Here is a 13,416-nt window from a genome sequence, read left to right as displayed (position 1 = left end):
CTTTACATGCTCCTAACTGACTTTAACTTGGTGAAGAATTGCCTTTTTCTTTCAGATGTGTTAGAGTTCATATTAGCACTACTTTACCCTTGTTTCTGAATTATTCTAATGACGGCAGCGGCTCCACCAACCTGTCTGTCAAGATGTGGGTGGCAGGCTATTATTTCACTTCATAAATCATAATTTACAGGGCTTTTTATATCCATCTTGGGGATAAACACTTTATGCTTTGTGTTTTCAGCAGCAATATAAAATGTAATTGATACTTAAAGCAATATGTTAGAAATATGGACATAGAAAGCAGGGAGAGAAAAATCACAAATGTTTAGTTTTTCTGTGGGTTGGTCTACATACTGAGCATTTTTTCCGTCTGATTTCATATTCTTAGCACTTCAACAGAGGATGATGATGAATTGCATGTACATGATTGCTGCCTGTAGGTTACTGTAAGGATGTTTCTCTAGTTACAGGCACTCAGCGGATCAGTAGCTCAACAGGGATGTTTTGTAATGTTTCTTGTGCTACTAAATAAACTGATCATTTTGCACTATTGTCTTCTAGATTCATGAAAAACTGCATTATTATGAAAAACAGAACCCTGTGCCCATACTCCACAGTGCAGCAGCCTTGGCAGATGATGTAAGTGTCCCCTGCTGAGATCACTGGTACCAAGTCTCCCAAAAAACTGTCTGCAAGCAAAGCTCCGCATAGTGCAAACATATGAATGTAATCCTCTGAGCTGAAATCATAAGAAGCTGCAAATGTTTCCAAAGGTGCTGTCATCACTGGGCTTGTTGCTGATATTGCTTTGATTTTTATTCACTTGCCTGTTATAAAAACACTGCATGTTAGATAGCCTCTTGTTCTGCTGTAGTAACTACGTAATAGAAATTACAGGTTGGAATTCTACCGGGAGGGAAAAAGCTGTCAACTGTTAGTGTTTTGAGAAAGTCACAGACAAGAGGAATGCTTTGGAAAAACAAAGACAAATGAGATAGCAGTCCTGCTGACAGAGCATGAAAAATGATAGATAATACTACAGAAATGAAGCATATGAAATGCTTAGGAAGAGGGCTCGTTTAAAAAAAAAAAAAAAAAGTTATTTAAGAGAAAGCACAGTAGTGATTTATGGATATTGGAGCTTTCTAAATTACCTTCATAACCAAAAAATAAATGGTAGAAGTGGTCACCATTGATGGAGTAGTTAATTTCCTGTTACTATAATTTTTATTTTAAAGAAAAAAAAACCAACCTGCCATTTCTTTCTATTTGGTTAATTCTAGGATTCAGATGAATTGTGCACACACCTGTATAAACTATGACTGAACCTGAGGTAGGCCAGGACAGAGAAATGTTTAATAAACTGTGGTTTAGGTGAAATCCAGAAATCTTTGTTGCACCTGATGATCTCTGGTTGTTTTCTTGGAAAAGGGCATAGGTATTAGGATCTTTTTCAAATACAGCATGTTTGAAACATCACATATTTTATAGATGTTTTAAAATCATAACCATTTTTAATATAATTCATAGCTTTTCAAATTATACAAATTGATAATGTTGTAAATGTAGAATGATAACATTTTAAAGAAAAAACTAAAGTAAACATTTGAAGGCTCTTGAAAAAGGGATATAATGTAATTTAATCATACTTCAGTAGGAGGAGAGCTATATCCTATAACATACCAAATATAATAATGCATCAGTTTTGACATCAGGCATAAATTAATGATATTTTTTTAACCTTCAAGTAGTTTTGAATAATGTTGATAGTAATTTTGAAAATTAGAAACCCAGTTGAAATTCTCTTCATTAAGTTCCTGATGACATATTAATAATCCTTGTTAACATTCGTTTTATGGATCTCCGGGCTAAAATTCTTAATAAGAATCATTTCTTATTTTTGGATGCAAAACATAATTCTTGATATTTTCAGAAATGCTGAGCAACCTCATTCTCTGTTCAGCTCCATTTAAAATATATAATGTTGGATATCCCCAAGTTGAAGTAGTCTCTCACTCTTCAGTTTGAGAGGTCAGTTTTTTCTTTCCTTACTCCATGGATGTATTATTATGAACGTTTTAAAAATACTGCCATGTATAAATATGCATATGTTGGAACATGAATATTTCTAGACATCTGCTGTTTCCAAGCATAGCTTTTTTTTAATGATCCTATTGCAGGCACTTTGTTGTCGCTTATGTGTGGTTGAACAGCTGGTTTTATGGGCACCGTCCTATGGAACTGGGATGTCCTTTGGCAGCTGAGGTCAGGCCTGCATTTTGCAGGACTTTGTGCATTTTAGTAGCTATCAACAAGCTTTGAGAAGTGGATTTACATACAGTGATTTTTGTACTCCCCAAATGTATGGAGTTTTACGATTGAAGCACTTCTCAGTTTTTGGCCCGTTCATCTGTGTTAGCTTCAGGGACTGAAGTGCACGTTGGTGATGGAGCAGCTTATTTCAGTAGGCTTTAAATTACCATTTCCCCCCCCCTAGTTCTGTAATTATACAAAGAAGGAAATAGTCTTACTATCAAGTACATATTTCCTATTTAAAACATGAATTTGGATGCTGCTAGTGTAACTAGAAACTGTTTAAGGACTGCATTTTTATTCTTGTGTTTGGTATTAATTTTTGAATCAATTTTAGAGGTAGCGATTGTGACTGGGCTTATTTTATGAAGGTTTTCACGTTCCTTGCTGCCATTCCTTCTTACACCTCACTGATGGTGACTGTTACAGTGAATTTTCCATCAGAGATTCTGTTTGCCTCTTATTTTGGAGCAGCAGTGTTTGCAGTTTTCTTGATTTCAAGCAAATAATATAAATGTTGTTGAAACTATAAATGTATTCTTCTATAATTCTTCTATAAATGCTTCTAGGCTGCTAGAAATGCAGAACTGACAAAAGAGGTTTCAGAGCTTCCTCAAGACACTTCAGACTCTCTAACCCCACAGTGTTCATCTCTCCACTCTCACTCCAAATCTGTATCCCTCCTCTATTTCATATTTCTTTCTCCAAAGTTTTCATGAAGGACTTGGTAAAATGTCCTTCAACAGAGAATCTTAGAAGAGTTCTCTATCAGCTCTTCCTGCAGTCTTTGGCATTTGAGGTGATCCAAAATATTCCATATTCATTGTACTGCTGCTAGCAACAGTAAAAATAAAACAATAAAAATCCAGTCCAAAAGTGCTAGACGCAAGCAAGCAGCTCTGGTGATAGGTGTTTGCAGATGTGGTAACATAGTTCTGCCTTCCTGCTTCTCTGGATATCATGAGGCGTTACATGTGCATTTAGGACTCTTATGGGAGTATTTGGAAAACTCTTATAAATGATGTGAGTAAAAACAAGGTTTTAATTTTTTCATTTCTGAAAAGTATTTTCTAAATTACGATGAGATTCGAACATCTGTTAAAGCAATAACACTCTTGCTGTTATGTACCCACATTAACATTTGCACCCTCAGAGCAAAGAGCTCAGAAGTTTGAACTGCTCGTACACATCATCTGAGAAAGGAATACTGAGCGGTCGTTCTTGCTGACCGATGCGTAGTCCTGTTCAATAATACACTAATTAATAGATTTTATTCTGTGATGAGAAGGTGAAGAATGAAAAAAGAGCAAAGGGAAACCTGTGTCATTGAACTGCTGTCATTCCTATCGCAGATTATTGTCGGTTTTGCAGAGCTTGTCCATAGAACATGCAGACTAAATTGCAGTCTGGTTACTTCAGTATTTGGCTTTATGGGCATGAATGTATTTCATTCTGCCCTTCTGTACAGCAGTTGTTTTCTAATCTTTCTGTAAGGTTACCCGAATGATGTTAAGATTAACATTAATTATATCTGAACATTTTTGTCTATGAATTTTAGGTGTAAGGCTTAGGGAGTGCACATGCGGAATTTTTCTGTCAGTCAGTTCTGTTAGCTTTCTGTTGAAGCTTAAAAAAAGTATTCAACCATGTTTGATGTTGTCTATAACTGCTTTTCTACATTTGTCTATTATATATTATTATGCAAAATGTATTTCAATACAGGCTTATATTGAAAACTTATATAAATTGCAAGTAAGATTTGAAAATTAAGCTAGATGAATAAAATTACTGGCTCCAAATAACCAATTTTTCTTAGAAGTGTTTTTATGATACTGATTTAGTGCAAAGAAAACGAGTGATTATCTGAAATCATTTTGGATTATGAGCCATGTAGCTTCAGAATCTTAAACTAAAGTTCAGTGCTCTGAAATATGTTTTAGTTTTTCCTACTTCTGGAAAAACAGTCGAAGTCTGAAGTCCTGCAGTAAAATATGCCTCTTGAGTCCAAATTAGCTGAGAATGTCGTGATAAGAAAAACTAAAAACATGAGCCAAATAGCCATGGGATTAAAAGCTAGACTGCTGCTCTATTGTTCGCCGAACCACAATTTTGTAATATAACCAAACATAAATTACTGACCTTGTTGTTAGGACATAGTCTGTGCATTTCAGGGCCTTGAATTGCTGATGACCTGTTATAAAGTATATTATGTTTAACCTGCTTCACATTTAACAAGCTGCTTCCAGTGTATGTGTAAACATAATAAAAGGTTCAGATTGCTTGCACTGTAGGGGCACTTTGCTTTCTTATCCCACTCCTAAACAGCACAGCTACTGTGGGTTTTTGGAAGCAGTGTGGATTTCACCACCTCATTCAAAACTGTTTTTTATAGACAGTGTCAAAGTTTGATCCAGTCATTTTTACAAGCAGTCCTTTGTCTGCACGCGAAGGACCATTCACTTAAATGAAGTGCTGGGATTTGCCCTCATTGCTATAAATCAGAATGTGATCTGGCTGCACTGTTGCCAGAAATGATTACTTGTGTTAAACTGAGCCGAAAGGCCTGGCTTAAATCTAGTCCACCGAGGGCCAGAAAGAGTAGCATGGTGATTGATGGTGTTTTTCTTCATGCTGGCTTCTGTTTGAACACACTGGAAAGTAATAACCTTGAACAAGATAGATTCTTGGTTGTCACTGATGCACTGGGTAAAACAATGCCTTTCTAATGGTCTCCGTGTCAATTCAATCTCCCCCACAGCTGGCTGAGGAGCTGCAGAGCAAGCCACTGAACAGCGAGATCAGAGAACTGCTGAAACTGCTGTCCAAACCCAATCTCAAGGTGAGGATGTGTTGCACCTGCAGAGCACTGACTGCATGGGTGTGTGCAGCTGCTTTCTCAGGCTGCGTGGATTTAGTTTGCCTTAACAACTGCATGCATTTCCAAGAAAGGGACACGATGTTAATAGGAAATACTATTTATGAACGAACACATTTAACATGGCCAATAAATTACGCTGTTACCAATATTTATAAAAGGAAATCAGTGGAAGACCATTGTTTATTTACAACACATATGGCAAAAAGTAGATGCTTACTTTTTTTTCTGTAGATTATTTTTATTGTATAGTCTTCATAAATTTATTTTAAAAGTGCATTTACTGAAAGATCATCAGTCATGCTTTTGGTTTAATTGCACTGTGTATAAATGGTATGACCTGATATTTAGAAAAAGACTCCTGATGGATATTTTCAAAAAATTATAATTTTGAAAACTTCCTGCCAAGTTTTTGGGGTTCACCAAGTGCATCTGTCAGCAGCCTCAGAGCTATAGAGTCACTCAGGTTGAAAGGGATCTGGGGAGGTTTTCTTGTCCATAGTCCATCATTCTGCTCAAAGCAGGTTCAACACTGAGCTCAGAGCAGGTTGCTCTGGGCTCTGTCCCAACCAGATCTTGGAAATGCCTGGGAACAGACATTCCACAACATCTCTGTGCAGCCCGTTCCAGTTCCTAATTATCTTCATAGTAAGAATTGTTTCCTTATATCCAGTCAGAACCTCTTGTGTACTGTTGTTAATGCACACTATTTTTCCACTCTGAAGAACAAAGAAAGAATAACAAGCGACTTAGTGCTCTAGGTGCATTTTGTATTGCTAATTAAATGCAGCAGTTGATAAGTTTAGAGGAAAAAGTGTGGTGTGGTAAGGAATACTCTGTGAGACAGTTTCTTCTTTATATTCCCTATAAAATACTGATGTAAAAAACTGACATACCATGATAAATTTAAAGTGCTGTAACACTTTAAAGCGAATATCATTTTTGCCTCCTTTTTAAAGATTTTTGCACAGTTGGTTGTTCTGTAGTTTAGAAAGTGACCAGCTGTTTTATCTCTGAAGGATTGAGTAATGGCAGTAGCTTATTACAAGAGAAAAAATTGATGCATCAAATTGCAGAGATCCTCAGTGTCACTGTGGATATGTTTTTAGTGATGGCCCATGCAAGCCATGCTTCCAAAGCTTTAGAGGATTGAATCCGAAGACATCTGGTTTACCACTACTGCATTTCTCCCTCTTTCTCTCTCTTTCAGCCTCCTTCCCCTCCCCTAGCTGTCTTCCCCTCTTGCTCTTTCATGCTTTCTCTCCTTCACTCAGTGTCTTGCTGTCCCTCTATGTTTCTCTCACTCCCACTGTTACATTTAAGCTGTTAGATTCTCATCTTAGCAGGATTTTAGGAAAAGAGTTGCTGTACCCTTAGTAAGGTCTTAACAAGCTTGAAGATATGCAGTAATTTAGCAGATATCTTCCTTGGCTGTAGGAAGAGGAACTGATGGCTGTAGGGTCCCAAGACCTTTGCATAGTCACACCAGCTCATCCAGGGAAAGGGCAGCTTTCTCTGCCCTGCATAGCTTGTGTGTGCTAGCAGGAAAAACTGTCAGTATACCTATTTTCTAGAGATTGTCTTCTCTACCCACCATGTCCTGTCAGACATGACTGGAAGAGATGGTAAATGTCACAGCTGTCTCCATCAAGGAGACAAGGCAAGGGTGCTGCATGCATTTCACAGGCCATTTAGATGCTTTCTCCTCCTTTCTCTTAGACAGAAGGGGAAAAGAATGAAGGAGTTGGGACTCAGTTTTCTAGTTATTCTCCTGAAATGCTCTTAGTCTGTTCACTTGAATCAGAGCTAATGTAGTACCTTGCTGAAGATTTTCTCACCCTTCACTGTTAGGCTGATGCTTAGAGAAGATTTATTTCCCTTCTATATTCCTAGAACAAAATGATGTCCAGAACAAAACTTTTCCACGCATCTGAAATTACTTGGGATAACTGATGCATGTTTTCCAATGATGCTATATAGACTTTATCTGAAAATTTGTATATGGCTTAATTTGGGATTGATTTAAGCCATCTGTGTTTTACTCTGCAGGGGAAACTTTCCTCTCCTGACCTGGCTTATAACCACAGTGCTATCTAGAGCCAGCAGGAGAGCTTCCACTGCCTTCAGCTCTTCTGTAGCACATTCATGGCACCATGATAGATGGCTAGGATAAATTTCTGCACTACAGCACTGCTTGCAGAGGTTTGGTTGTGTAAAGTCTTTACAGCAACTGTATGATTACATGAATATTTATATCTTCTCATTTGTGTTACAATATTTTGTTAAATACATTTCTGAGGATTTCCATCCAATACATACATACAGCTTTGATTGTGTGCATAATGTTTTTATTGTTTAATGATTTCAATCCATAGTGAGATACTCTAAGCAAGAAAAATTATATTTATCAGACCTGAGATTTCCAAAATGTCCTGGAATTTGTTAGAAGGTTTTGTTGGGTGAGAAGAAATCAGGTGGGTTTTTTTATGTGTGTGCTACACATTGACATATAGCTATCAACAAGAAGTTCAGTGTTCCTTTATCTTACAGCCTGAATCAAATTGAATGCAGTATTTCATTTTTGAACAATCCAGAACTTAACTCACCGGAATGTATAATCATCTCACTTTCAGAAAACCTAAGTGCAGCAAAGCACTTAATTCACATGATTTGTGTCATAACCCCAAATGTGTAATCAAATCAGTTTTGCATGATGCTGATAAATGTTTACACTGCTGGTGTGCATGTATGCAGGTATAAAAGCTCTTCCCAGTTGTTTGTTGAAAAGCAGCTTAAGAATTTCACTTGTGGAAGCTTGAGTGGTGGCAAATAAGTAGAGCTACTTGTATTGAAACTTATATTTCTGTGTTTCCTATGGCAGTATGGTATGTGGGGATTACTGGCATTTTAGTTGTGTGTTTTTATTCAGTTGCAATAAAGTAGCTCAAAGGTAAGAGTGGCAAGTTAACTATAGGCCAAGTCAATTTGCTGACAGACAATTCTGGCCCTTAATCTGACTGTGTTATGGCTTCTTTTAATTTATATTTATTTATATTTATTTGACACAGGAGCTGATGCTTATATTCACTGCATGTTAGGTAACCCGTGTGATATTACAGAAAACAGCAATCCTCTATTTTCATTGTAAGCGCTGAGCGGGGGGCAATGAAGGACTGTGTTGCTGTGTGTAGGGTTTGATTCCGTACAAGTTAGGGTAATGTGCTGCATTTAAAGGTGATAATTCCTGGTCTGGCTGGAAGCTGGATACTGCAACCTGCCTCTGGCTTTCTTCTCAGTTCCTGGAATGACTTTTTAAGACGTTCATAGTTTCTGAGGTGTAACCATGAATTAGATTATTTTTCACTCCCCTTCAAGCTTACCTTACTTATTTTATGAAGGAAACATTTAAGAGATTGTTTGTGTGTTCAGGATTTGTGTTTTACATTTCAGTTTTACTGATGGACAGGACATTTACATTGAAGTACTGCTAGTGTTGGAGAGTTCTCATTTGGGAGCAGGGTGAGAGAGGGGATTGAATTAACAGTAAAATTAAACAAAGTATTTTTGAGAATGAATGGTAGGACTTTGATCCCCTATACTTTTTAGCTAAAGATGAATTTAGAAAGTGAATGTTTTCTGTCTGTCATGTGAGTGCATGTTCTGGACTCCAGTTAAGGGGTGTGTGTTGAGTATTGATGTGCTGTTGAGAAATGCTCCACTAAGTTATATTCAACTGTATGTTTGGGAAACCTCAACTGATCAAAATTCTTCAGATTCCATTTCTCAGTGTAAGTTCTTCATTTTAAATATCAAGGAAATTTCATTGTCATGACTTAGAACTTTGCCTACAGTTCTAACTTGCTACGTAGAGAATGTAAAGAATATTTTTCCTAACGTATTTCTGTTGTAGATATTGTATCTTTTCTTCAGTATGTGTTTTTCAAGGAAATATGAAAACAGAAATAGCCCTAGAGCTGTATTATTTACCAACAATCTGCTTTGCATTTTAGAATGAAGTAGGAAAAATGGGAGCATCTTTTTCTTTTTCTCCAGAAAATTCTCTACAATTTTTTAAAGATATATTTAAATGGTTTGAACTAGGAAGGTGAATTTGCAGATAAGTTGTAAAAACTGTTCTTTTTGGTACAGTGCCACAGCACAAGAGCATAATTGTTATTATCTTTTTTAATTATTGGAAACCTGAAGAACTAAAGCAATCAACTGTAGGAATTAACATTTTAGGTACTTTTTTCTTTAATGCATCTGTAAACTGCATCGGTAAAAAAATAAGGGACCATCATTTAGTTCACTGAATAATTTTATCTCAGTTATACTCACTTTGACACAGACTGGATATTTCATTTGTATCTCACTTGCTGTTTACTTTGTGTTTGTAACAGCAGTTACTTTCCTAATCATCATGTATTAAAATGAGAAATTTATCATTTCAAGTTAATCCCTGTTATGATAAATTTAGTGCAATTTAAATTAATATGAAATTATAGTTTTTTGCAGTCATCAGTATACTAAGCAGAACAGTAATTATTTTAAAAACCTTTGCCACTGTGCTAAAACTATTCTGAAGGATGTTTATACATCTTATGACCTGAAGGAAATTAAACTTTTTTAACCTCCAAAGAATGCCAGTGGTGGTTCTGTCTATTTTAGCAGAGTTTATCTTCTGTTTATGTGCAGTGAAATGGTTGCCAACTGCTAGTTAGAAACATGAAGCAGGTACATAAACAAGGGCACAAGGCACAACTGTGAATGACTTCAATGCATCATGGTATAAGGGAATGTAAATTATTTGGAACACTTTGGGAGCTGTACCTGTAGCTATGCAGGGAACAAGCCATGGACATTCTTTAAGTATTTTTCTTGGCTTTGCTTTTATTACTGCAGAATGTATAGAATTTTGGAAGTAATTTGAAGATAAGTTGCAGAGTAAAGGGAAAACCTCTCATATATGACTGGGAATGTTTTCAGATTAATTTATTCAAGGACAACTTCAATGTGCCATTCAAAGAAATACCAATTCTCTACACTATGATGCTTTGATTTTTTTTTTTAATTGCCTTGAAATGGCATATACCAGAAATGCATGTGCCAGAAAACTGTACATAGGTTTTATATACATAGATAAATATAAATAAAACTTGCTATTTAAATAAAGTGTTTATTTCAATTTCACCAAGCATAAACAATTTGCATTAGTAAACATTTTCATCTAATAAGTACATTCTTGGCTTTCCTTCAGAATGTAGCCATGAGTTAAAATGAAAACTGGAGACAGTGAACCTAGAGCAGCTTTTATTCTTCATTTAAATGTTCCCTATATTTATTTAGGTTTCTTAAAAAAAAAAAAAAAGTCTTCTTTTAGCTTGAAGTGTAGCTTTTTCATTGTCCTATCCTGTTTGTTTTTTTTATATTTCATTAGTAGTTTGTAAATCCTGGGCTTGGTAAACAACTGCTGCTGGTACCTGTGCCGTCTGAAGCTTACTAGATTTGTATGGTGTCCTAATGGACTGTTGGGAACAAAGTGTTCACTCGTTCTGTTAAAAAAAAACAAACATTTTCAGCTTTTATCAGTAGAGCTTTATAAAGCTGCCTTACAGTTAGTGGCAAAAAATGAAAGTATAATTTACTAGGCAGGAAACAGCAGGCATTTCTTCTATGAGAACTGTAACACGCGAAGCATTTAAGGACCGCATTGGGCTATAATAATACTAAGTCAAATCTGTTTTCTCTTCGAAAATTTTATGAAACTTTTATTGTAACATAATTATAAAAAATCTGAACCTAAACCTTGTCCTTTTTCCACCATTTCCTTTGTTTTTAGACTTGCTGAGGATTTTCCATCAGGGCTTTTTCATTGAAATATGTGGTTTCTGCAAAGTCAACACTTTCCGCTGGAAATTGTTGGGATTTGCCTACAACTGTTCAGGTCTTGCATCTGGAAAAGCCAAATACAAATTTCAGATCAGTTAACATCTGAGCTCCATTTGTGCTGTTACTGCATCCCAAGCACTTGAAGGACCTTTTGACTCTGACAGCACCAGTGTTCTCTTTCTTTACTCACGTCCTAGGAAACTTTTCTTCTTTTAATGAAATATTCATGCTCACGGTATGAATACGGTAACACAGTCTGCAGTATTTGTTTAGGAAGCATAATTGTCCATAATTTATAATTATTTACTTGTCAATGGTCTTTGAGGTTTGCTGGTAGGACTGGTTAAAAGATTTTACTGTAGTGTAGTTTATTAATATATGGTGAGCTGGAGCACAATGTACTTCATATGTCAACAGAGAAGTGACCTAATACTCATTTGCAAAATCAGAGGCCAGTACTAAATCAGCGAGAATGTGCTTGATTTTGGGTGGTATGCTGTGAAATACCATCTGCAAGAAAGAACTATTCATTTTCCACCTAATATATTGACATTTCCACAACTGTAAGCAAGGAATACAGCAATGATGATTTGCTGTATATAATGCTGGTAGCCAGCAGACGTCCTGAGCACACCGACCGTGAACTGGGAGAGGAGAGTACACAGTGCCAGGGAGTCTTTGTTAGGACATGAGTGAGCTCCTCTACCCAGTATTTCCTGCCTTTATTTACAAAAGAGAGAGCCAAGGAGAAAGAAGGAGAGCAGGGAGGCTGAGGTGATTTCATATACTTATCTTAAAAGAAATGTCTCTGTTATTTGTTTGGATAGACAGATCAAAGGCTATTTTGGTATGTTTTTTGAAGAAAAAAAGAAAAAAAAAAAGTAGGGAAACCCTCCCTCACGCATTTTGGCATCCTCACTAGTGGAAAAATACATTCTATTCCTGATTTTCCAGCTTTAGATCTTGACTTCCTATTTCAATTTCCACTTGTATCCAAGGTTTAAATGAATTTTTCTGTACAAAACTTCTTTGGATGGGAAGCTCTGGGAGAATACGTTGCTATCTATATTTTTGGAATGTTTTTGTTATTAGAATGAAAGAAGTAAAATTAATATGTAATAACAATATTGTCCTACAAACAGCAAAAAAGCTTTGATTTTTCATATGAGACAGAGAAAATCAGAAAGCAGTTGCAGCACACTCTGAATGTGGTAGGAACTGACAGAGTATACATGTGACAGTATACAGCATGCCATATAACACAGATGTAAAATGATAGAAGGGAATTGAAGTAATACTGCATGAGTAGATTTAAGTAACAAAATGTTATTCTGGAATGGCTCTCAGGTCTGTTTCTCATGTTAACAGAGCTGAGGTCAAGTGAAAAGCCTGTGTTGCAATCCTCTTAGATGTATGGAAATGAAAATGCTCATTGGCAGCTAAGGTATAATAAACAAAGGCAGATAAAACAAACAAAAGTGAAGCCAGACAGGTTGGCAGGAGAAAATAATAATAAAAAAAATGTAATGGAAAAGCAAATCAGAGGAATTCCATGGCTACACATACAGACTTTACCACACTAATTAATCCTCTATAACACATGTAAGATTTCTAAATGGCATATATGTAGCATTCACCTACAGCACATAAAAGTTGGCAATGTTACTGAAGCTGGCAATATATGAAGAGGAAAAAATCACTATGGATAATACCACATCCCCTTGAAGTTGCAGTTCTTTTCAGCTAGTGAAAATGGAAAAACTGCACAATGTGAAACAAATAGTGCTTTTGCCAGTGAAAACCAGTTGTCATCTTTTTATGCTGCTTTTTCCTTCAGTTATGCTTTTCCCTTCCAGTTGCCAGTCCATATTCTATCTGAACTCTCCATACTCAAACAGTCTTCTCATTTCTAGCTCATTTATTAATTTTTTCAACAGTGGTCCAGTACAATGTCACAATTATTTTTATCATTTTTCTCCCTTTCTACTTACTGCTGAATTTCCATTCAGTGGCAAGACTGTGCATCTCTTCCCATGATTGCATGGTTTATAGATATGTGAATTTGCTAATCACATTTGTTAATATAAATATTTTGGAAATTCAGGAGAATTTGTCAGCTTTGTTCTTGATACATTGCTGCCTTTCTAAAAAAGTGTTTAGAAGTCGGGGTTTGTACTGTTGCACTACATCTATTTTAATATTTTTTAGTTCTTTAATTACAACACTGCTATATACTGAAATACTAGTGATGTAAGACTAGTAATGAAGTGGTGAAAATCATTCTGACTGCAGCTTTTCAGCTTTTCAGAACAACGCCTGAATTTAGTGCAACTGATTTG

At 36.1% G+C, this 13,416-nt stretch overlaps 1 protein-coding gene across 1 annotated transcript in view; it reads left to right on the top strand.

Annotated features, from left to right (window-relative positions):
- Positions 1 to 13,416, top strand: part of MPP7 (MAGUK p55 scaffold protein 7) — a gene marked incomplete at both ends in the record, with an annotated part of 97,377 nt that overhangs the window by 36,789 nt on the left and 47,172 nt on the right. Inside the window, 2 exons of the mRNA XM_079538680.1 lie at positions 562 to 639; positions 5,072 to 5,152. Of these exons, the coding sequence (XP_079394806.1) occupies positions 562 to 639; positions 5,072 to 5,152 (159 nt within the window). The remainder of the gene's footprint in view (positions 1 to 561; positions 640 to 5,071; positions 5,153 to 13,416) is intronic.

The sequence above is a fragment of the Tetrao urogallus genome, assembly GCF_951394365.1.
Source record: "Tetrao urogallus genome assembly, chromosome: 7".
Classification (NCBI taxonomy): Eukaryota; Metazoa; Chordata; class Aves; order Galliformes; family Phasianidae; genus Tetrao; species Tetrao urogallus.
Note: the sequence above shows the minus strand (reverse complement) of the source record. Positions and strands in the feature narration are given on the sequence as shown.